Genomic DNA, 25,128 nt, shown 5'->3' on the forward strand with positions numbered 1-25,128 from the left:
TGCAAATCTTTATAAACCAAAAATCAAATATACACTGATTCTTTCGACATTTTTGGCATTAAAATATAGTATTTGGGCATTAAATTGGCATTAAAAAGCATTAAAATGTACCTGCTTTTGCCTGGCATATAAATGCATCCGCTCTGATTACAGTTGATTTTCTGATTTTTCTGACCATGTAAACGTAGCCACTGTGACTCTTTGCAGTAGCTTTTAAACCTGTAGCGTAGACGCTGTTTCATAATACTCATTTGGTAACTAACAATTTTACATGTGTTGTTGTGGCGTAAACCAAGTTTGTCTCTTTGTCTTTCCTTTGCTCCATCTCCAGTGCTGACGTCTTCTGATTTTCTTTGGATTTCCATTTTTTTTTTAGAATTTTGCAATCTTAAAAATGAATTCTGATGATCCAGTAGTAAAACGCAATAGGCGAGACTGAAATATTGGCTGTTAAAGCACCGAACACCTAATGCCCGTCATACACTATAAAGGTGTCATTCCTTTTCCGCAGTAAATCTTCATAACACCCTGTATTTTAATCTTCTAATCCTTAAACTTAACCTTTACACGGCTCTGGTTATCTGAGACTGACAGAAAGCGTCACTAATGCGTCCGGCAGCCGACCCACCTCCGCACAACTGCCGACCACTTTGTCAAGCTTCATAAAGATGCCACTTGGTCGTGTGGAGCAGAGAGAGAGGGTGTCGGGTGTCTGATGGATATTCCTGAAGTCAAATCTTTCAAATTGCAACGTTTGTCTTCTGTGCCCTGGCCTTCAAAGATCATTTGTTCCTAGACAGTGAGTCTGCTGGCTGCCGGAGATTCCTCGGTTAAGAGAGAGTGCAGAGAAAGAGTTAAAGGGATATTTCAGGATTTTGACATAGGGCCTCATTTCCTAGTTATCCAGAGTTAGCCTGGCACAAGCCAGACTGCTCCTCCATGTTAAGAGATACATGTCTTTATATGTATTTATAAATACATAAATAAAGTCAGTCTGGCTTTTGCCAGGCTAATCCAGAGTGTTGCTGATTTCTGGAGATGTTTTTTTGTGTAATTCATGCAGTTCTTATATTTGATGAGTTACGTTGTGTTAGGCTAGTGCAAGGCTAGCGCATTTCTATGGTATCAGCTAGCCTGCATTAAAAACAGTCTGACCCGCTCCACAGTGCACCTGAGGCAAATCACTTATAACGCCGGATCTCGTCATAGAAGGGGGCGTGGCTTTGCCAAGGGGGAAAATAGAATCTTTAGAGAAACACAATTTTCACTCTTTTTTGCCATTTTCTGGTAGCCTGGCTAACGCCATACTAAAATCACAAGTGATATTTAGTCTGGGGACCACCAATTCATTTTCTCGTAGGAGAGGTGTGGTTTACGATCGTCCATAGCTGTTTATTCGGCGCTACGAATCATGCGTCTGCACTTTCGAGCTAAACTATTTAGAACACGGTCTAAAGCTTGATTGAAAAATAGCGTTGCGTCTGCTGCTGTCATGTTTGATCAAATTAACTTTTAAAAAAAATCCTAAATAAACTACTACTAGCGTTAGCCAGATTAATTTTCTGGTGGAATATGAACTTATTTACCACACATAAATAAAGTCAAGTCTAAAAGGGTTCAAATTATTCTATCGACACAGACATTTATATCGTTAGTTTGGCGTTATAAGTGTGGAGTGGGTCTGTTTTTAATGCAGGCTAGCTGACATCGTAGAAATGTGCTAGCCTTGCATTAGCCTAGCGCCACGAAACTCTTCAAATATAAGAACTGCATGAATTACAAAAAAAATATCAGAAATCAGCAACACTCTGGATAACTAGGAAATGAGGCCCTGTGTCAAAAATCCTGAAATATCCCTTTAAGACAGTAAAAACGAATAAAAACAATAAATCCAATCGACACCCTCTAAAGTAATACATATATAAGGATGAAATGAAACCTTAAAACACTCAACTGCTGACTAAAAAAAAAAACAAATGTGAGTAGAAGTATTGTCCAAGTGAAAATCAGAGTCAGTTCAGCCGCTGGAGATGGTGCAGTGACTCCTGACTGCCTGATGGTTAGGTACCTGTCTGGATTGTGGAACCAGTCAACCCTTTTCCTCAGACTTTTCAACGTAGCGCCTTCTTTTCAGTCTTTTCTTGGCTCCCCATCTTCCTAAACCAACTCATTAGAAATGAAGTTGACCAGTTTAAGCGTAATGTCTTGTTTTTGTTCATTACAGACAAAATTCCTGGGCTTTCAAGGGAAGGCTCACCACGTAGTGCATCTCCAAGCAAGGTGAGTGGTTTTGTTTTTTCTTAATATCTTGTTCAGATATAGGGCAGCACAGATTTGGATAAATATTAGATTGCAGTTTGTCTTTATTGCAAGTCAGTATCGTCATAGATTTTATACCATGGTCTGGGTGAACACTCGATTCTGATTGGCTGGAGGGTGCTAACAAGCGTGCATTATTTTCGTATAACCGCACACGTAGTCCGGTAGTCAAATCACTGGGATATCACACCGCTGTGGGCATCGCCATAGTAACGCATAACACAGCTGAATCAGATAAACGCTTAATTAGTGACTGACAGGAATGAATGAGATGGATTTTGTGGTTAATTTCAACGTTTTTGGCCAAAACAAAACTTTTGATGAATGGGAAGCAGAGGAGAGTGAGCAGCTAGGTTAGCCGACTGTTAATAAAATATGAGCTTTCCATTTCTATTGAAAACGGTTAAGGCACTATTCATTATTTTCTGACGTACATACAATCCTCACAGCAGCAGAGAATGGCTCACTCTGAGACGAGCCTTCAGTGATCTGCTAATAACCCACATAAAATAGTCCCGGTAGTTTGGCTTATTTAGTGAGTTTAGTGAATGAAAAAAACATTTGTTATAAAATGTTATGTTTGTGGGACCATGGTATAAGCGGATTAAACAACTCGGAGCCGTGCATTAGACGGTTATAATGCACTTGACTCCGCGTCGTGCATTATGTAAGGGATAATGCACGACGAGGTGTCCATTATCAGAAATAACTGGACGACGCAGAGGCGTGAACCGTCCAACGTCTAATGCACGGCTCCGAGTTGTTTAATCCTTACATACTGTACACCTAGCCCGGCAACAGTTTCCATAGTAACGATAGACAAATTAACCTGGAACTACTTTCAGGTAAAACTGGCCCCAATGAACAGTTGGCGGGACCATGGTATAAGTGGGATAATGCACGACGAGGTGTCCATTATCAGAATAACTGGACTCCATTCACGCTTCTGCATCGTCCAGTTATTTCTGATAATGGACACCTCGTCCTGCATTATCCCTTACATACAATATACTTACCGTGTACAGTGAGACTTGACAGAATATTTTACAAACCAATAAAGTCCAGTGTTTCACTATTTTAAACCTTTATCTTACACAACCCTGTGCTGGTCACTCCACTGCCAAATTCATCTGGAACTTCTTAGGGCCCGTCCTTCTAATAAGCGTTTAGTTGCATTGAAGTATGTTAATGGCTTTTAAAATGGCACTCATGCAGAGCTTGAAAGCCATCGAGCCTGTGCTTTGTTTACCGGTGGCGTAAGCAGACTTCAATCACTGGAGCTTGTAATGAAGTCAAAACAGATCATATGTCGACAACGCGGTCCCCACAAAGTTGCTCTTTTTAAAACGCGTCGGCATCTGCCACCTGTCATGCAGCTCGGCCCTCGTCGTGCTGATATGATCTCCCGGCCTATACCAAAGCAGTGGAAATTGTATCAAATGTGATTAGATGGAGTTGGTTTGGGCTGTGACCACCCAGTGAGGAGCGGGTCTGTAACCCCAGTCCAGACTTTATCATTCGATCTCGGCCACAGACCTCAGCCTCCTCGGGGATCCTGTCAGCATGTGTTTTGGTCAGTTTGGTTCAATCAATGAACACTCATTTCCTTTCTCAGTCCTAAGTGTGGACTTGTTGCGAACTGTCACTACAGGGCTCTTGAGATGCAGCAAGTAGAAAATAACGTTGTAAATTAAAAGCACAATCTTCTAGTCAGTTTATGAGTTGAAAATGATATGAAAATAGAGGTAGAAAATTAGTTTATTTATTAGTAGTAGTTAAAGTAACATGTTTTAGTAAGACCCATAAGCACTTAGCGATATTTTCTTCTGCAAAGTAAACCTGACACACTTGTTTTTTCACGATGTTTCCACTGATCATCGACAAATGAAAGCTCTGACACGACAAATACCAGTGCCGTCCTCCAAATGGGTATTTCCTGAAGCCAAATCAAAGGGCGTGATGAGAGATGCAGACCTGCCACACCCCTGTCCCGTCCACACACACACACACGTATTCAAAATGGCACATTGTCTTTCTCCGTTCTAGAGCACGAACCTCTAACCTTTTGGGAGATCAAAGTGTAGCCGTGCCCCCCCGGTTATAGCTTTCACTAATGGCCCCGCTCGGCCGCCTGCTGAGGTGGAGCGGATCTAACAGACACAGAGGATTCATGGAGCCGGTTTGGGGGCAGCGAGGGGACCGGGGGGGGGAGGTCTGTTGGGTGGATGCCGGGCTGCTGCAGTTATTCCAAAGGTCAAAATAAGCTTTTGTTTCTAGCTGCAGAAGGAAATGAGTCATAGTCGTACCAAATGTTGTGAAAATGATCTGCGTAAACACAGTAATTGTTCATGTGGGGGGGGGGAATCCATGGTCTTATTTTAGACATGTTTTTTTTAAGGATTTTAGTGCCTTAATCTTTTATTTCATTTCGGTCACACTTGCACCCTGCATTACTTGATGTCTCTGTCCTCTGTGTCCCGAGTGATTCGCCGGCTTGTAATTTGTTTATTTAAAATCAGTGAAAGATAACGGCTTTAAAGAGAGTTTATTCTTCTGGCTTTGATCATAAGAGGAAGACCCTCCAACTTTATCTTATCTTTAATGTGTTCAGTGACTTATCAGTTTGAAAAATACACAACTGCGAACAAGAGCATGGGAAGGTATTTGTGTAGTTAAAGTATTAAAGTCAGGATACTCAAATGTATAAGATTTGAGGAAGCCTGTGTTGTAGAATGGCTTTTTTTTATTTATAAGACTTTACATTTGAGCACTTTGACATTCTTGCCCGTTGGATAAGTGGCAGTTGGTTTTCTTTAACCTGCCTGACAACCTAAATCTATGTGTTCAGTAAGGTAGTGTTGTATTAAAGCAGTACTAAGTAACTCATGCCCCTAGAGGCCATAAGCGCCACTGCAGGTGTTGTAGCATGTTGCGTTTTTTACTCATTAATTGTCCGTGAGAGTAAATACTACGCAGACAGAAAAAGACAAAGGGGGAGAGGGATATTTTACATCTAATTACACAATGGACTTTTTTTTTTTTACTCAAACTTGGCTGTAAATACTGTTTAAGTGGTGCTAGCCCGCAGTTAGCTTTGCCCGTTAGCATGTTAGCTTCTTCTTCGTGATTCCATTTGTGTGTCTGGCCAATGTTTTCTGGCCAGAGACACCAGGGGGAGATGAAAGACCCCCCAATCATCCTATTAACACTTGTTTTACCTGCAGAAGGACTACGGAAAAAGATTTATTTAGGTAAACAAGTAAATTGGTACTGCTTTAACATGGTGAAATGTGTAGATTTTTATTTTTTTAATTCAAATATAGTTTATATCAATTTAGTTTGCATTATTTTGTGTTTTAATCAAAATGTTTATTGAAATTTCTTGACTATTGTTTGTCTCTTTGGATCAAACACTAGAGAATAGTGGAAGCAATGCATTAAAAGACCAAACGAAAAAACAAACTGAACAATTTGTGAACTCTAAGCAGCTTTATATCGTTCTGACACACTAGGGTGAACATTTGGAAGACACCCTAAAACTGAACTAGAGACATAGTTTTTGAAGTTTCTAAACCTTTACTTTCTGCTGTTGAATAATAGTCCACGAATATATACTGCTGTACTTTGACGGCGATACTGAACAAAAGTCTGAAAAAAGAAAACAACCCTTAACAAATAAACTACTCAACATAAAGTGCCCATAATCATCATTCTATCCTTTAAAAGGTTTATAATAAGGCCATAGGTGCAGAGAGCTGTTGCTAATGTCCTAGAGCAGCAGGAGGACTGCAGTCTTCACAGTCGGTCACTGCATTTGTCCAGCTATAGACTCAAAACTCCAGAAATGACTCATGATTATAACAGTATGCTTCGCGTTAGCCGTAAGTTAACCTTTAAAATATAATATGATAAATGTACCTGTGGTCAATGTATTGAAGCACAGTGTTGACATGGATGTCTTCTCGGAGGTTTCATAAAGCCTGTGCCACTGCAGTATTTTCTTTGTCTGGCAACTTCAATGTTCTACAAAGGGATTTTAATTTCTTATTAATCACAAACAAACATGAACTGAGAAGGAAGACAAAAAGTATTGCATTAATCCGTTAGTCTGTCCCCAGTGCATTTCTTTTATCACTTCTAAACTCATAACTTGCAAAACTGGTTGATTATGATTATAATTGTAACATCAACTCCAATTATGGTAAAAAACAAAGATGGCACATGACTGTTTTCTTTTCTAAACTGATGTGCATTGTCCCTGACCTGACGAAATAAATGAAAATATTAAAAATAAAGTTCATCGCACCTGTTTTTAGCTAAAACAGACAAGCCAAGATGAAATACAGTACTTGTGATGCTGCACAAGGAGAAATGTTTGGTAGAACTCAAATGGTGCATTGAGTTACCTTATGTATGAAAATTGAGTTAAATGGCCGAGGCTCCGCTCTGGTGCTGGAACTAAAAATCCCTTTCAAAATCTCCAGACTTTTCACATAAAAATCAATCAATCAAGAGTGTAAATGAACAATAGCAGCTAATCTAAGTTGGCCATAAGCGCCACTGCAGGTGTTGTAGCATGTTGCGTTTTTACTCATTAATTGTCCGTGAGAGTAAATACTAAAGGGGGAGAGGGATATTTTACATCTAATTACACAATAGATTTTTTTTCTTTTACTCAAACTTGGCTGTAAATACTGTTTAAGTGGTGCTAGCCCGCAGTTAGCTTTGCCCGTTAGGATGTTAGCTTCTTCTTCGTGATTCCATTAGTGTGTCTTGGTGGCTCCGGTTCGGTGGCAGGAAAGTTGCAATTGCGGTTTTCTGGCCAGAGACACCAGGGGGAGATGAAAGACCCCCCCCAATCATATTAACACTTGTATTACCTGTAGAAGGACTACGGAAAAGATTTATTAAGGTAAAGAAGTAACTTAGTACTGCTTTAACATGATGAAATGTGTAGATTTTTATTATTTTTTATTCAGTTATAGTTCATAGTTATAGTCAATTTAGTTTGCATTATTTTGTGTTTTAATCAAAATGTTTATTGAAATTTCTTGACCATTGTTTGTCTCTTTGGATCAAACACTAGAGAATAGTGGAAGCAATACATTAAAAGACCAAACGAAAAAACAAACTGAACAATTTGTGAACTCTAAGCAGCTTTATATCGTTCTGACACACTAGGGTGAACATTTGGAAGACACCCTAAAACTGAACTGGAGACATAGTTTTTGAAGTTTCTAAACCTTTACTTTTTGCTGTTGAATAATAGTCCACGAATATATATACTGCTGTACTTTGACGGCGATACTGAACAAAAGTCTGAAAAAACAAAACAACCCTTGACAAATAAACTACTCAACATAAAGTGCCCATAATCATCATTCTATCCTTTAAAAGGTTTATAATAAGGCCATAGGTGCAGAGAGCTGTTGCTAATGTCCTAGAGCAGCAAGAGGACTGCAGTCTTCACAGTCGGTCACTGCATTTGTCCAGCTATAGACTCAAAACTCCAGAAATGACTCATGATTATAACAGTATGCTTCGCGTTAGCCGTGAGTTAACCTTTAGAATATAATATGATAAATAAATAAATATTGAAGCACAGTGTTGACATGGATGTCTTCTCGGAGGTTTCATAAAGCCTGTGCCGCTGCAATATTGGCTTTGTCTGGCACCTTCAATGATCTACAAAGGGATTTTAATTTCTTATTAATCACAAACAAACATGAACTGAGAAGGAAGACAAAAAGTATCGCATTAATCCGCTAGTCTGTCCCCAGTGCATTTCTTTTATCACTTCTAAACTCATAACTTGCAAAACTGGTTGATTATGATTATAATTGTAACATCAACTCCAATTATGGTAAAAAACAAAGATGGCACATGACTGTTTTCTTTTCTAAACTGATGTGCATTGTCCCTGACCTGACGAAATAAATGAAAATATTAAAAATAAAGTTCATCGCACTTGTTTTTAGCTAAAACAGACAAGCCAAGATGAAATACAGTACTTGTGATGCTGAAGAAGGAAAAATGTTTGGTAGAACTCAAATGGTGCATTGAGTTACCTTATGTATGAAAATTGAGTTAAACGGCCGAGGCTCCGCTCTGGTGCTGGAACTAAAAATCTCTTTCAAAATCTCCAGACTTTTCACATAAAAATCAATCAATCAAGAGTGTAAATGAACAATAGCAGCTAATCTAAGTTGGCCATAAGCGCCACTGCAGGTGTTGTAGCATGTTGCGTTTTTACTCATTAATTGTCCGTGAGAGTAAATACTAAAGGGGGAGAGGGATATTTTACATCTAATTACACAATAGATTTTTTTTCTTTTACTCAAACTTGGCTGTAAATACTGTTTAAGTGGTGCTAGCCCGCAGTTAGCTTTGCCCGTTAGGATGTTAGCTTCTTCTTCGTGATTCCATTAGTGTGTCTTGGTGGCTCCGGTTCGGTGGCAGGAAAGTTGCAATTGCGGTTTTCTGGCCAGAGACACCAGGGGGAGATGAAAGACCCCCCCCAATCATATTAACACTTGTATTACCTGTAGAAGGACTACGGAAAAGATTTATTAAGGTAAAGAAGTAACTTAGTACTGCTTTAACATGGTGAAATGTGTAGATTTTTATTATTTTTTATTCAGTTATAGTTCATAGTTATAGTCAATTTAGTTTGCATTATTTTGTGTTTTAATCAAAATGTTTATTGAAATTTCTTGACCATTGTTTGTCTCTTTGGATCAAACACTAGAGCATAGTGGAAGCAATACATTAAAAGACCAAACGAAAAAACAAACTGAACAATTTGTGAACTCTAAGCAGCTTTATATCGTTCTGACACACTAGGGTGAACATTTGGAAGACACCCTAAAACTGAACTAGAGACATAGTTTTTGAAGTTTCTAAACCTTTACTTTTTGCTGTTGAATAATAGTCCACGAATATATACTGCTGTACTTTGACGGCGATACTGAACAAAAGTCTGAAAAAAGAAAACAACCCTTAACAAATAAACTACTCAACATAAAGTGCCCATAATCATCATTCTATCCTTTAAAAGGTTTATAATAAGGCCATAGGTGCAGAGAGCTGTTGCTAATGTCCTAGAGCAGCAAGAGGACTGCAGTCTTCACAGTCGGTCACTGCATTTGTCCAGCTATAGACTCAAAACTCCAGAAATGACTCATGATTATAACAGCATGCTTCGCGTTAGCCGTAAGTTAACCTTTAGAATATAATATGATAAATGTACCTGTGGTCAATGTATTGAAGCACAGTGTTGACATGGATGTCTTCTCTGAGGTTTCATAAAGCCTGTGCCGCTGCAGTATTGGCTTTGTCTGGCACCTTCAGCATTTCACCGTATTGCCACAGCCGTGCTTTTAATCTCTTAATATTTACATTTGTAAATAATAAAATGGTGGCGCAGAGAGTAGAGCGGGACGTCTTGTGTTTGGAGGATCGGTGGTTCGAATCCCACACTGTCGTTGTGTCCTTGGGCAAGACACTTCGCCCACCTTGCCTCCAGTGTCTGCGTACACTGATGTATGAATGAGAGTGTGAATGGGTGAGTGGTTCCTTGAAGTAAAGCGCTTTGAGTGCTAAAAGCAGGTAGAAAAGCGCTATATAATTGATGATCATTTACCATTTCTTACACTTTTCAAAAACAACTTGCCTGGCTCACAATAATCCTACTGTTTCTAAAGATAGTTTCCTCCTGTGACATCACACATAACAGGGATGTAAATCTTTTTATTTAACCATGCTGATTTTTGCTTAGTATATTTTTAATGCGGAATCAAATAATTGTAAGAAGTTGGCTCATAAACAACCTCAATTAATAAGGATTCACTTTGCATTGGCTTGGGACAAATCTTCCAGGCTTCTGTTGCATAGCTTTGTTCCCCAGTGAAGCTGGAGATCTGGACGGGTCTTTTCACCGCGGCTGTGTAGGCTGGACCCTGACGAACTGGATACTCGATGAGCGTACACAGTGAACCTTTAAGCCGGGAGTGAATCGGAATGAAGGCAGGAAGTTTTATGAGTTGTCAGAGATGTACTATTGCCTGTAATTGCCTTCATCATTCAAGTGGAGATTTAATATGACTTTGTCCCTTACCCTTGTATGTACGAGCCGTCTTTAGCCATGCCTGGCCAATTCAGCGCTCCCATTCAGCCTTTTATACAACCATAGTTACGTTACATTTGCTATCCAAGCTGGCCCAATTTCTCTACTGCTCTGTTTATTCACTGCAGTGGGCAGGTTTTCAGTCCATCGATTTAATGACCCGTAGTTCGTCTGGACATTCTATCCGTGCGCTTGGAAATGGCTCACATGCCAATTATTGTGTGCTGCATCCTTAACAGTACCTCTTGTATCTTGGTACCAATAACAAAGCCTTCAATGGATCTTTTATGATGGTCTTGGATGATTGCGCTTGATTTCTGTGATCCCTGCGAAGATGAATGGTCTATGGTTGTCAGAACGTTGTGCTGAGTGGTCGCTGACTTGAGTCTTTGGGCAGTAATTGGTCGGATACATCTCTTTTATTACATTGTTAATCCTCTTGTGTCTTGCCGCACGGTTGTGTTTATGCTGCTGGTTTATGATTGATTCTGTTGTGTAAAATCATGTCCGTTTATTGATCTCTATCTAGGAGGAGGTCCACCTGCCTGAAGCCGAACATGAAGAAAAGCAGGTTGTTCCCGTCATAAACCAAGAAGAAATCCAAAAATCTACTGAGAGCCTTCAGGAGCGACGAGCCACAGCCATAGCAACAAAAGCACAAGAGATTGAGAAGGTAAATCCCTGCAAAGACTAATTTATAGTACTGTGTGAATTGTATAGTTTATAAAAAAATAACACAAGAAAAAAGAGAAAATTAAAATGGGGACTTATGGAGAGCTTTATCGTGCATTCATTGGCAAGATCAGGGGAAAGTCTATCAAAGAAGCCATAAAACTAAATTCACACCTCACATCATCATTCAATGTTTTGCACAGTATATTTTGTCTCCATTTTGGACATGCAAAGCCAAAATAAAGTCGAAATTGTGGTACTCCACTAAGACCGGCTTCTGCATTAGTCATGTTACTACACAGTAGTTGTGCCATATTCTCACTGTGGTCTCAGACTGAAAGACTTGCACCATTTCCCATATTGACATTGAATCGATGCAAGTGTAATGCCTTTCTATAAATGTGACACATATGGTTAGACCATGGCATATTTTCTTGGTAATGAAGCTGCTTTGGGTTTTTGGATACTTTTAACTTTTAGCAGCGCTGGAACAGCCACTTTATTATGTTCATAACAAAGCATGACGAGAAAGTTTTCCAACCACCAGGCACCTTGGTAGGTGCATCTTAATATTCACTGCTTCGTTTGCTGTAGTAGAAGGTAACGAGTCAAAAGTACAACTTTACGATGCTTTTATGATGGTTACCGGTACTTTTTACTTTGCTTGGACCGGATTAAAGGGATATTTCAGGATTTTTGACATAGGACCTGATTTCCTAGTTATCCAGAGTGGTGTTCATTCAGTCCTTATATTTGAAGAGTTTAATAGTGCTAGGCTAGCACATGTCTATGGTAACTAGTAGCCTGCATTAAAAATCACTTCAAAATCATCGAATAGTCCTCCAAACGTTGCCATATCTGATTTGTAGAAAGCTCCTTTGTAAAGTAGTAATGCGGCCTCAGGTTAACAAACTACTGTAGATCCGGTAACCTCGCAGATCACTCCGCCACTGCGTAGCTTACAACCAGGAAGCTGATGCTGATCAAATATAACTTTTTTTTTTTTTAATGCAAAATGGTTATATTTCCAAAATTATTCAGTCAACACAGACATTTATATCCGTAGTCTGGTGTAATAAGTGATTTGCCCCAGGTGCACTGTGCTTGGGTCAGACTGTTTTTAATGCAGGCTACTAGTTACCATAGACATGCGCTAGCCTAGCACTAGCCTAGCACCACTAAACTCTTCAAATATGTTGGGACTGTATGAATTAACAAAAATATATACCTTCAGAAATCAACAACACTCTGGATGATTAGGAAAATCCTGAAATATCCCTTTAAAAATAAAAGTATTTTGTATTATTGCAGTGATCTCTTTGTTTCTTCAGTTCGTGAAAGTGGTTCTGATCACAAACATCCGGAAAAATGTCAAAGAGGAGTCGGTGGTGGTGTAGTCAGTCTCTTCTGTTTAACAACACCACAATTCATTCAGTATAAAATGCACATTTAACTTTTTTTCAGCCTTCAAAATGATACAATACATGATGCTGTTCATTGTCAGGCAGAGTAGCTTAATCAGAGCAAATCATACACTTTTGGGGGAAACGGTGGACAATAAGCTTTAAGTAGAATAAATAAATAAAGTAAACAGCCAAGCGTGGATAAATAAAGGTTTGTGATTAAATTTGGGAGGTCGAGCACTTAACAGCAAAACCGCCTCAGGCAAAAGGTTCAGCTCTACGCAGTTAGCTAATGAAAGCCATTCCTGCACCAGTGAGCACCACCACTGCTTTACTGGGACCATTAAAGCTGAGCCAGCTCTGCCCTGGAGCACGCACTGGGCCCTCTCATTGAGCTGCACCACAGAGCAGCCTAAAACCTATAGGCCGCTGTAACTATGCTGCTGACACGGCACCCCCCCAGCTTGTTTTATTGTGTCTTTACCCCATCTGTGTCTCCTTTCAATCTTTATGTAACTCTAAAGCACTACTCCACAGTGTGAGCTTGGTTTATAACGTTTTGGCATTGACAATAAAGAGATGCTCTAATTATTTGCAGATTTGAAACTGATTACACATCCATCTTGTGAAGTGACTGTATGTACCGTAAAAAGAACTATATTATCCAAAGGAAGGATGTGACTATCACCAGTTTCATAGTGTACCACGGTATGGCTATGGTATTGATACCGTGAGGATGCCCTGTCTGAGGGTGTTGAGAATGCTTGTTCTAAACATTATTTCTGCTGAAAAAGCAGCGCCCCGCACAGTCCTCACTCCTCCCCCTCTCCTCCCCTGACCTTACGCCGCATATTGCTTCTCCCGGCTGTGTAACAATTTTTTCAAAGCCAATGCTGTACCACCCTGTAGTTTTCTTTTCCCCTGTTATTTGCTGAAATCAATATCTTCTATTTTTTAAAACTGCAAAGAAGTTTTCCTTTCTCCAGTCAAAGTCTATCTTTTGTCAAACACCCAGTTACTGAGATTGACTTGCTCAATTCTCTGTGGCTTCCGAAAGTGCTGAGTGGAGTCAAGAATTCCGCTCGTGTTAGTGTTTGGCACTGTATCTTTTCTATGTATGTTTTATGTACAGATGTGCTCAAAAGTTTACAAGTTGTCTAAAGAATATGAAAGATAGCACACAAAATGTTTTTTTTTACTCATAGTTAGTGATTGTGTAAAGCCATTTGTGGGGAAAAAACGAAGTTTGCTCTTTTTAAATCATAATGAAAAAAGAAAGTACCAAAAATGACCCTGATGAAAAGTTTATGATCAAGAGGAATGGGTCACTTTACCATTAGATTATAATACAGAACTATCTCCACAACTATCACACAAGACTCCAAGCTGTCATTGATGTTAAAGGAATAGTTCACCGCTTTTCCATACTGTGATTCGTTCTTACCTGAGCTTTGACTAGTTGATACGTACCTGTCTGGTCTTTGTGTGTGCCCGTGGAAGAGCGTGGTAGCTTACAACATCACCCCCGTTTGGAGCTATAGGAATACATTGGGAGAGGCCAAATGCTAACAACGTCTTTGGTCGTTTTGTGTGACTGAGGGCACGCACACAGACCAGACAGGTACGCATCAACTTGTCTAAGCTCAGGTAAGAACATATCACAGTATGGAAAAACTTTGGACCAGGGTCATTTTGGTACTTTGTTATGTCATTATGATTTAGAAAGAGCAAACTCCCTTTTTTCACCACAACTGGCTTCACACAGCCACTAACTTTGAGTAAAAACATTTTGTGTTTTCTTTCATATTCTTTCAGAAATGTTCAAAAAATTGTCAAAACTTTTGAGCACAACTGTTTGTGCATGTTGCGTTTGTTTTGTTTTTTTTCACTCATTAATTGTCTGTGAGAGTAAATACTACACTGATAGAAAAGACGATGGGAGAGATGGATATTGTACATCCAATTATACAATGGAGATCATTTTTTCACTCAAACTTGGCTGAAAATACTGTTAAAGGGGCCCACAGTTAGCTTTGCTCGTTAGCCTGTTAGCTCCTTCTTCATGAAGTCATTTGTGTGTATTGGTGACTCCGACCCAGAGCCAAGTTGCAATTGTGGTTTTCTGGACAGAGACACTATTAACACTTGTATTACCCCCAGAAGGACTATGAAAAGGATTTATTAAGGTAAACAAGTTACTTAGGGCTGTTTTAAGCTCAAGGCAGCATTTCTTACTTTAGTTTCTTAATTTAGCTTCATGCTTAAGGGCCAATCAAACAAAGGCGAACTTGTGCATATCATAGACATTTCAAACAATCTTTCATCATGTTGCATTTATTTTTGTTTAAAACAATCTTTCCAAAGTCGCGACAGGGTTTGAGTCGCTGTAAGCTGCACTCATCTCGAGCCACTTGACGCTCATTGGCCAGCTGTAACGGTTGGTGCGCCCCAATCTGGTCTCGCCATCTCCTCTGCTGCACATGGACACAAACACTCTGCGCCCAGTAGCCCCGACTGTGCACACACTTGAATGTGTACTGCACTCCTCATAGATCACACACCAGGCTTTCCATCATCAGTCAGAGCGGGGCCTTTAGAGCAGCACCTCAGACTGTGTTTGTGTTGCTAAGTGAAATTGGCCGCTGAAATTCAACTTGAACCCACTCTCTCATTGTCAAGGTTGACTTTGGCTGCAGCACAGACCAGCAGCCAAAGTGAGTGACAAGGCAGAGAGGAATATTATAGTTTATGCTTCAAAGCCAAGCTGCGATACAAAGGGAGTTTTATTTCATTTAAAGAACAGGGTTCCTGCAGTGTATGAAAAGCAGAGTATGTGTATGATTTTGGCTCCCTGTAGGAATAAGAAGGCATTGATATTAACTCGATTCAACAGGCATGAAATCTATAATGGTTATGAAGAAAAACAAAGTGGCTTCATTAGCTATTAGGGTTGTGCAATCTATCACAATTTTTCCTTAATAACCTTCCGTGCGTTGCATGGAACAACGTTTATGGAAATACAATTCTAATAGAGGATTTCATTTTGTTTAACTGTTGTAGGTACATTTATGGCATTGAAAAGCTTTCCTTAACTTGGCAATTCGATGTATCCAGCTGCTTGAAAGTAAAATTGAGTGATGTGGCGTTTATGACCCACTGGCTCTTTCGAACGGCTCTTTAAAGGAGCTATATCATGCTATTTTAGCCATTCCAAAGTTAAGTATAGGCATTTATATGATATATTGTACCTCTACCATTATGGAGCACTCATTTTTGTGATAAATATAGTGTTTTCTGGAGGTATTTTTCGAACCCGGAAGACACAACGCTTCGATTCAGTTAACTCCGCCCCCTCTCTCCGCACATACAACTTTACCGTAATATAAATAAACAGCAATAAGTGAAGTCACTTCACGATGCAGTTATACGGAGTTGACATCTGCAATACAGCTTCATAAATGGCTAACACACATGCTAATATGCTAACACACATGCTAATATGCTAACACACAAGCTAACCCGCGTTTGGATTTACTCACCCTCTGGTCCATCGCTGTTTACATTGTGGGACTTGCGTTGGTTATAAAAGTTAATCGACTTTGGTTCTGGCGAAGGTTCACCAAACATCCATCAGTGACAGTCGCAGAAAAGCAATATTTTGGTGATAGTCGCTGAATCCAGGAGAAAAAAACAGCTGAGTGGCCTCTTCTTGAAAAAGGCTGAATAAACTCCTCGTCCTCGTAGCCAAACGCGCTTCTTTTTCTCCGTGACATTATCGTTAGGTAAGAATAAGAACAGGTGTGTCCAGAATAAGTTACAACGAGCTCCATCTTCAGCTGCAGCGCAAACATGACTGATCTGTTCAGACACGATGTGTTTGTTTTGGCTACAGCTGACCTGGAAGCACTTCGGGCACATCCTTTTTTTTTTTCTTTTTTTTCTTTTTTACTCTTTGTTTCTCTCTTACGACAGAAATAATGAAAACGCTGTTTTACAAATTAAAATCCGGCCGTAAGCATAGAATTAAGACATTACATTACATTACAGATGTCGAGCACTTCCGTTCCGCTGTTACGACACAATTGAACACTCAGTCGTTCACCAGGAGAGGGAGGAGCAGCTGCTCAGAGAGCAGGATTCAGGAGGATTACTGAGAGCTGTCTGAATGAAGCCACAAACCACTCTGGGGGTGTTTTTGATAAGGAAATAGCATAACAACATGGCTAAAAGCTCCAAAAAGTCGTTTTTGCATGATATAGGACCTTTAATGTGAACGGTTCGATCCGGCTCTCAATTGTGGAAAGAGACGGATTTTCAGTCAATTTTACCCAGAACTCCCCCGAATGAACACAGGAATAAGCCCAACATCGGAGAAGGCTACACGTGAAAGCTTTTTGCTCTAAAGTCAAAGCTAAATGCACTAGAATGATCTGTCAGCCTCTTTGTATTAATTGTGGCGCAAGATTTTGTTCACAAACACGTTTTTCAAAAGTTAAATATCAGTCCCATTGTCATTTCAGATGATTTAAATAAACAAAGTGCCTTTTATCAATCGTTTCTTTTTATCTACGTCACTTAGCATCACGGCTAACTTAGGGCTAAGCCTCGTCTTCCAATGTTTTCCTTCCAGAACAGTCAACAAATCTAAGCAAATGTCCATCAATGAAACTTGAACATGCAACTTATTCTTAAAAAACTAGCCAAAACAACAAAATTTGCGTAGATTTCGCAAATAAAGACTGTTTCAAAGCTAACTTGGTTGAATGAATGAAGTTAGAGGAGTTTGTTTTGACTTAGTCGGAGTTTAAAAATGTTTAAACTAAGTATTTTCATCCCCCTACATGTTCCAGTCATGTCCTAATATGTAGAATGAGCTCAGACCTGTTCACCACAACTGCCTCTAAAATCCTGCACTGTCACTCAAAAAGGTGTTAAATCGGGTCAGAGGTGCCGTCATGCACGCCCTCAATATAGAAGGTGCAGTTACGCGTAAGACCTGAAGTGGCAGTAGTGAGTATAAAATGACCAACTTGCATCTAGCCCCTTTAAAGCAGTAGTAAGTAACTCATGCCCCTAGAGGCCATCAGCGCAACAGCAGGTGTCGTAGCAAGTTGCAATTTTTTTACTCATTAATTGTCTGTGAGAGTAAATACTAATGTGACAGAAAAGTCAAAGGGAGAGAGGGATATTGTACATCCAATTACACATTGGAAATGATTTGTTTCACTCAAACTTGGCTGTAAATACTGTTAAAATTGGTGCTAGCCGGAGGTTAGCTTTGCCCTTTAGCCTGTTAGCTTCTTCTTCGTGATTCCATTAGTGTGTATTTGTTGCTCCAGTCTGGTGGCAGTCACATTGCTATTGTGGTTTTCTGGCCAGAGACACAAGGGGGAGATAAAAGACCCCCCAATCATCCCATTAACACTTGTATTACCCCCAGAGGGACCATGAAAAGGATTTATAGGTAAACAAGTCACTTAGTACTGCTTTAAAAAAATATTTTTTATGCTTTTTATATTGTGAGTTATCTTGTTGGTGTTAAAAAGAGTCAGTCTTTTGAACGGCTCTTTGAAATTAACGGATCCCAAAGACTCGGCTCCAAGAAAAGAGAAAAGAACCGTAAATCCCATCACTAGTAAAAATGGCTCTAGTTTTTGGACATCTCCGCCCAAAGTCTATAGTAGAGGTATTTTCCTTCCTGATTGGATAACAAGGGAGGGATCAGAGGAAGTGCATTCACAATACAGGAAGTACATTTTCAGCACATTGTTTAAAAGCCGTCTTACCTGTTTCCTAGAGTGTCCTGAATAGAAACAGCAAGAATGGGCTGATTCCTAGGCGTTCGCCGTCCTAATTATATCTGCGAGTTTGAAAAAGCTACAGTGTCAGGATAAGTGCTTGTAATGACTATTTTGGTTATAGTTATAAGTTTAGTTTCGCGGCGGGAAATAGACTGTATACAAACTAGGGAAACATCCACAATATGATTAAACCTCGGCGCCACTTTCCAACCTGTAGACTACACATTTATCCCTGCTATAATTGTATTGTGCTCAGGTTTACAAATACAGCTTGTTTTCGGTCATGATATTTAAGGGGGAGGGACTTTCTCCTTCCGAGTGTAAAATGGTTGTTCTCCCGCCACGGAGCTCATCTCACCCGGCCACTTTCTAATCATTGCTATTCATTACTCCGGTGTTTTTGGGCCAACAGCAGATTTGGAGACTTCTTTTTTTGCGATCCCTGCTCCATGCCAGCAATTCTTGCTTTACCAAGAACATTGTAAAGGGGCTATAAATAAGATATGGAGCCCGTCAGTATCCCATGAATGCTTGAAACTTGCGCTTGCTTTTACTAATCTTAAACACACACCAGCCTTGCATAACAACCTGTGAGTAGATTCAGTTACTTAACGGGATAATGAAGCTCAAATAATGTGGGATACACCGTCTGAGAGAGAGAGAGAGCTCAAACAGTTGAATATTACAAAGTCATGACGTGTTTTATTTATTAAAGAGCTCTTAAGATAACGCTGTTTGCTTAACCCAAGTAAATATTATTGGATTTAGTGAGAACTAACATTGAGTGCCCTTGAAAGTAATCTGTGAGTTCAAACTCGGTCCCTAGAATCACAGAGAGGGATGACATTTTGAATGTGTCAGATTATGGCGGAGATGCTAGTTTCCATCTGTTGTCAATATACAGTCAAATCCATAAATCTCTTAACCCCCACCTGAACCAAGGACATTTTCTCCTTTTTGGCTTCACACAAATCTTAAAGGGACTATACTGAGTTTAAAAATGTTAAAATTAAGTATTTTCCTCTCCCTACATGTTTCAACTATGTCCTAAGGTGTAGATTGAACCCAGACCTGTTCACCACAACTGCCTCTAAAATCCTGCACTGTCACTCAAAATGTTGTTAATTCGGGTCCGAAGTGCCGTCATGCACGGGCTTAATATAGAAGGTGCAGTTACACGTATGACCTGAGGTGGCAGTAGTGAGTATAAAATGGCAAACTTGCATCTAGCCCCTTTAAAGCGTCCAAATAACAAGGAGCAAAACACAACAAAAAACAGATGAAAGAGCAACAAAAACATGCCAGAAAATCAGCAAAAGCAAAATAAAAAAGTAATGAGAAATGCGATTTTAAAAAAAAGCAATAAAAATATGTAAAAACAACCCAGAAAACACGACAAAAACGCTTCAAAAAGGCGACTAAATCTCGACGACTACGCAGCCAAAGGATTACGGTCAGTTTTGTAGGTCTTAGTTTTCAAATGAGACTTTACGCTATTGCTCTCTAACTAAGAAGCTTTAGGATTTGGGTAGAAACTGGAGAAAATATGCTCGGTTGAGGCGGGGCTTAAAAGGTTAACCTTTCACATCGTGAGGCTTGATGGAAAACTTTACGACTGAGAGCTTGAGAGAATCCAAATATTTACTCAAGTAAGAGTAACGCTACTTTAAACTGTTTTAGTCAAGTAGATGTGAAAATATAGTGAGCCATATAATTCTCAAGTAAAAGTTAAAGCGCTTAGAGAAAATGCCACTTGATTACTGCAAGTTCTGACCAACAGATTAAAAATAAACATGCATTTTGAGAAACAAATAATGTAAAACATGAAATATTTCTGAAGAATGAGATCCATTTATTTTATACGTCAACATGAAGCTTTTGCCTTTTTAAAAATTCACTCAAAGTGGAACAAGTAACAGTTTTTACTCGGGTGAGAGTACAGATACTTCATTGTAATATACAGTAGACTTACTCAAAAAGAAGTTGAAAGTACATATGATAAAACTGGCCTGGTGCAGTTGTAATTGAGTAAATGTCCCTGAGCACTACCCACCTCTGGTTATATGCACAGCTTAGTCTGATGAAGGGTTGTCTGAAGCCGGAAACGTTACTGCAGGTGAGAGCTATAAAAATCGGTGAGCATCACAGTTGTACGGATCTTGTCTGTTTTCTCACAATATGCACAGCTTTACCTTTGTACACCTTTGGTATCTCCAAATGCAATCACTAAACAGGCAGTCAAAGATAAAAGAGGCAGCTAAATTCATCTTAATGCATTTTCTATGTATTCAGTCATCACAATAAGTACATGGAGTCATTAGCGCACCTTTTCTTTCCTCTGTCATGGCCTGGGAAGTACTAGCAAAACAGAAAGCCATATCCCGATCATTATTTCCACATCTGTTTCCAATCTGTCTGGACCTGTGTTTTGGTGTAACTGCATTGCGTGGAAGAAGCAGACTTTCACATTCATTTTATTAGACATTTGAGACTGTGTGAAGCGGTAGCTCCTATAAGCAAGCTTCCACCGATTCCTCTTCATTGTCTCTTTTACGGTTGTTAACTGGCAGCGAGCCACCTCTCACATGCATTATACAGCTTCTCAGGCTACAGTGCCCTATTTAAAAGGACCTTATTAAACCTCAGAAAAGAAGTGTCTATCATTTAACACTACACGGCCCAGGGTAATCCGCTGAGGTTGCAGGATTCACACACTGGCGGCAGGTAAAACTAGAAGGAAACAACTTCTCATAAAAAGATTGAACTTGAACTTTAAAAGCCTTGACATCTGTGATCTCTTCCCCCTCCAGGTGTACCGGCAGGACTGTGAGACTTTTGGCATGGTGGTGAAGATGCTGGTCGCGAAAGACCCCAACCTAGAAAAACAGCTGCAGGTTCCGCTCAGGGAGAACCTGGGGGAGATTCGTGAGCGATGCTTGGAAGATCTCAAACAGTTCATTAGCGAGCTGGATGAAGTGGTGCGACAGCCCGAGCATTCGGTGTGTGACTCTACCACTCCCAACGCCGCAGCCCTGACCAGCCATAAAGTCAACAAGACCGGACTCAATCACAGCTCCTCGTTTTAGGGATCCGGGACTGCTCTACTTAATATACGGGCAACGTTTGTTTTGTTCTTTTCTCAACATACAGGTTATGTTCGATAAAGGTTGCTGAACTGCTTCCACAGGCGATGTCGGTGACTCTTCTGTTCCAATCAGTGTTGCATCTCCAACATGACCATAATTTTTCATTAAAAACACTACTGTCAAATTTGATCCCTGCAATGGACACATACTGTATGGCAGCTAGGATTATCAGGGGTCTTTGTGTGTGTGAGTGTTTTTATCCAGTATTTAACCCAAGAAAGTCCCACAGATTTCAGAATATACATTTCAGGGTTGTCCTGGCTTTTATTCGTTTGGGACACAGGGAGAAAATGTCAACTCTACACAGAAAGGCCCCACCTGCGACCAGCATTGTACCCTAGAGTGTCGTGGTCTCTGCCCAGGGAATGTTTTATGTTTTGGAAATGATTCTAATCTAATAAGAAGTTGTACCGTTTTTTATTTTTATCAAAGTAAGATTGTGGTTTTGAATAATGAAAGAGAAGAGATGGAAAAAAGTGGGCTGTCACTGTGGAGCTAAATAAGCAGGAACTCCAAGAATGGATGTGGATGCAAATGGAATTAAGGGTTAATTTTAGTTGGGAAATGATCAACTTTCAATTTCAATTGAAAACAATGTTTCCGGAAATGTTTTTGCTCTGTTTAAAAGACAGCCATATAAGTCGCCTGTTCATGTTGACTTCTGTACACTTTGCTCATGGGCCATTGATCAGTTTAGGTAGTTGAATAACTGAATGGCAGTTACATTGTTGAAAAGTTATATGTCTATTGTTTGTTTCTGTTGTTTTTGTCTGGGGGAAAAATCCAGGACAGGACCTGACTATCAATGATGTTGGTCTTTGCATAAAAACATTGACATTTAAAATTATGAGTATTTATGTTCCTTTCCTGCTTTGACGGTTCCTAAACTCCAGCTTTTCTAGTCTCATGCTTTGTACAAGAAATGTCACACAAACATTTTTTTAGAATCAGAAAAATATTTATTACAAGGATCCTTACATAACAAAGCAATTAGCAGGTTTATGGGAAACGAGGGGAGGCAGAATATGAAAAATCACATACATTTGCTGGTCACGTCTGTGTACCAATGAACATGGCACACACTGTTGCTTGTATTGGTAATAATGCAATCTGTGTAATACAGAATTACAGAAACAGTTAAAACTATTTTTCATAATGTTTTAAACCACATACAAAATACCAATATTCAGGTTTTAACTTACTATGTACATTTTCAGTTTTTTTAAGTTTACATGTTAAATAACAATTGGTTTTACTTTTATAGCCCAACTTTTCAACTGTGTGTAAAATAGTGTCATCTTAAAATAAGTGTGCAGATATGACTACACATTTGGATAAACAATATTGAAATGAAAAAGTCTTCACTTTGCCAACATGTGCATAATTGTCCAACGACAGGCTCTCTACAATACCTGTTCGCGCATTAGTGCTAAATTTCAATAAATCCCATAATGTAAGGAATATTTCCTCATATACAAATGTACAGAGTCCAGATGCTGTTTTTTCTCTGTCAATCTGGACTTAATGTGATATGCACCATTATTTTTAAGGGCAACAAAGCAAATAAGCTTATTATAACCACACATTAGAACTGTGTAAAGCATCGAATGCTCAGATAATTGTCTTGTTTTGTGTGAAGTGCAGTTTAGTCTGAACTGTTAGGATATAATGCAGTTTTTAGACCGATGATTCTTTCTCCGATGGTGGTGTGGGCCGTGGCTCTGTGGTGAGAAAGCAGTCACTCTCGTAGGATAGTCCTCTGCATAGTATTGCACAGCAGGACGGGGCTGAGGTATTGGTTGTCCCAAGAAGTATCCCTCTTCCTCAGAGTCTGAGTCTGAAGAAGAGGAGCATGTGGAGCACCAGTCATCATCATCATCTCTGTACTGTGGCTTATAGCGGTCTGTCCTTGGGTCCCTTGAGAGCCCCTGGAGCACGTAGTCCGACTGGGTTTGTGACAAGGCCAGGGGCAATCTTTGTGGATGCTGCACAAACATCCCACCATGGTGGGGGTCAGCCAAATGCTGCTGCGGTTCGAACAACCTTTGTGCTTTTTCCATTGGCACCATGTGAAGGGCATTGTCCGAGCGAGTTTTGCGGCTCCTGTGGTGCCTGCCTTGTCTGTGATGTTTGCCGCGTCCTTGGTGACTGCTTGGACGGTGTCTGTCACGGTTCATCTGGTCAGGGCGATACATCCTTCGTTGTGGTCTCTCGCTCATGGGATGTTTCCTAATGTTTACATCATACTCATACCCATTGTCCACAGTGTCTTCTGAAAAGGTGACCACCTGAGGAGGCCTGGACTGAGACCTGCTCCTCCTTAGTGCTGGAGCATGAGCAAACGAAGGAGGCATGGCCTCAGTGCGGGGAGACAGGGCTCCTCTCATCGCCATCGCAACCTCCTCATCTGCAGTGACTTTCTCCAGATTCAGGTTGAGTGAGGAGTTACTGTGATTAAGATGAGAGGAATTGAAGGTGCCCATGTTACTCATCTTCTCACAGTCATCTGGCATCACCAAGTTATCCTGGATGGCCTGAAGAGAATACCTTATTGTTCTGTCTCTTCCATCTGCATCCACTGAAGCACCTGAAAGCAGGAAAACATTTCTGAGATCAGATTTCACACTAAAGAGTATTTCTCAATCTATGCACAATTTGCTTACCAGTTATATTTGACAGTGCTAAAGAATCCATGGAGTCTCCGACGCCCTGCTCGACCTTCCTCAGTTCATCTGCTATGCACTCCAGGGAATCTTCATACCACTGCCTTGAATTGGACCAAAACGCCTTTCCAGGTCTGACTTGGTCCTGCTCTTCATCAAGCTCCAGTTCGTGGATCTTCCGTGCACTAGCAGGTCCAGGGTGACTACCATAGGCTGAATCGCCCATCCCATCTTGAGACTGAGCCCAGTACATTTCAGGCAGATTCTTCTTGGTCATGATTCCAGGGCTGAGCGCTCGGGACTGGTTGGAGATGTGGCTCTGTGTGGGGCTTACAGGGGTTGGTGAAGAGGCACTTACACACATGGACGCAGCATCAGGCTTCAGCCAAGGATCAGAAACACTGTTAAGCCTAGTTCTCTCAGTTCTATCAAAGCTTGGGCTGGGTGATTTTTGGGTTGGCTGCTGAAATTGCTGCTGTAATCCATGGTCACCAAATTTTAACAAGAGCTGAGTCATGTAGTCCTCATGCTGAGCCCATTCTTCTGGATCTTCTTCACCTCCAACATCTTGTTCCTCGCGACCCCTCCAAAACCTCTCCTCCTCGAGCCCCAATCCCGACAGTTTACGACCCACAATATCTATGTCCCTGTCTGATGGCGCATCTCCATTACAGTCTCGAAACTTGTAGTCAAAGGTTGGAGCAGAAGCTTTGGTGTTGAAAAGCTCAGACTGTCTCCACTGCTCCCCGGGTCGGCTACTTTTCCCCATCCGCACACTGCGGCGGGACTCCCTTGAACGGGCCGATTGGAAGGCAGAATCTGAAGAGTCTGAGGCATGAATGTCTTCACCTTGACTGCAGGTCTTTGAGCAATAGATGTGACCCTCCTTTGGGAGGAAAGGGCAACCTAATAAGGAGGTTTTACACTGAGCACAGCAGAAGCACTGGTCAGTGGCATGCCAGTGCACTCCTTCATAAGTCATCTGAGCATGGTCCACAC

The 25,128-nt window shown here is 40.4% G+C and overlaps 2 protein-coding genes across 4 annotated transcripts in view; one reads left to right on the forward strand and one right to left on the reverse strand.

Annotated features, from left to right (window-relative positions):
• pphln1 (periphilin 1) overlaps window positions 1-21,679 on the forward strand; it is a 29,131-nt gene extending 7,452 nt beyond the window's left edge. For both annotated transcript variants that reach the window (XM_079552507.1, XM_079552508.1), the window contains 3 exons: window positions 2,225-2,280; window positions 10,974-11,117; window positions 21,131-21,679. In XM_079552507.1, the coding sequence (XP_079408633.1) occupies window positions 2,225-2,280; window positions 10,974-11,117; window positions 21,131-21,406 (476 nt within the window). In that variant the 3' untranslated portion in view covers window positions 21,407-21,679. The remainder of the gene's footprint in view (window positions 1-2,224; window positions 2,281-10,973; window positions 11,118-21,130) is intronic.
• A 711-nt stretch (window positions 21,680-22,390) lies between these two features.
• Window positions 22,391-25,128, reverse strand: part of LOC306960095 (prickle-like protein 1) — a 31,223-nt gene continuing 28,485 nt past the window's right edge. For both annotated transcript variants that reach the window (XM_079552401.1, XM_079552400.1), the window contains exons 7-8: window positions 24,130-25,128; window positions 22,391-24,053 (exon numbers count right to left, since the gene is read on the reverse strand). In XM_079552401.1, the coding sequence (XP_079408527.1) occupies window positions 23,125-24,053; window positions 24,130-25,128 (1,928 nt within the window). In that variant the 3' untranslated portion in view covers window positions 22,391-23,124. The remainder of the gene's footprint in view (window positions 24,054-24,129) is intronic.

Source organism: Gobius niger (assembly GCF_951799975.1).
Source record: "Gobius niger genome assembly, chromosome: 2".
Taxonomy (NCBI): domain Eukaryota; kingdom Metazoa; phylum Chordata; class Actinopteri; order Gobiiformes; family Gobiidae; genus Gobius; species Gobius niger.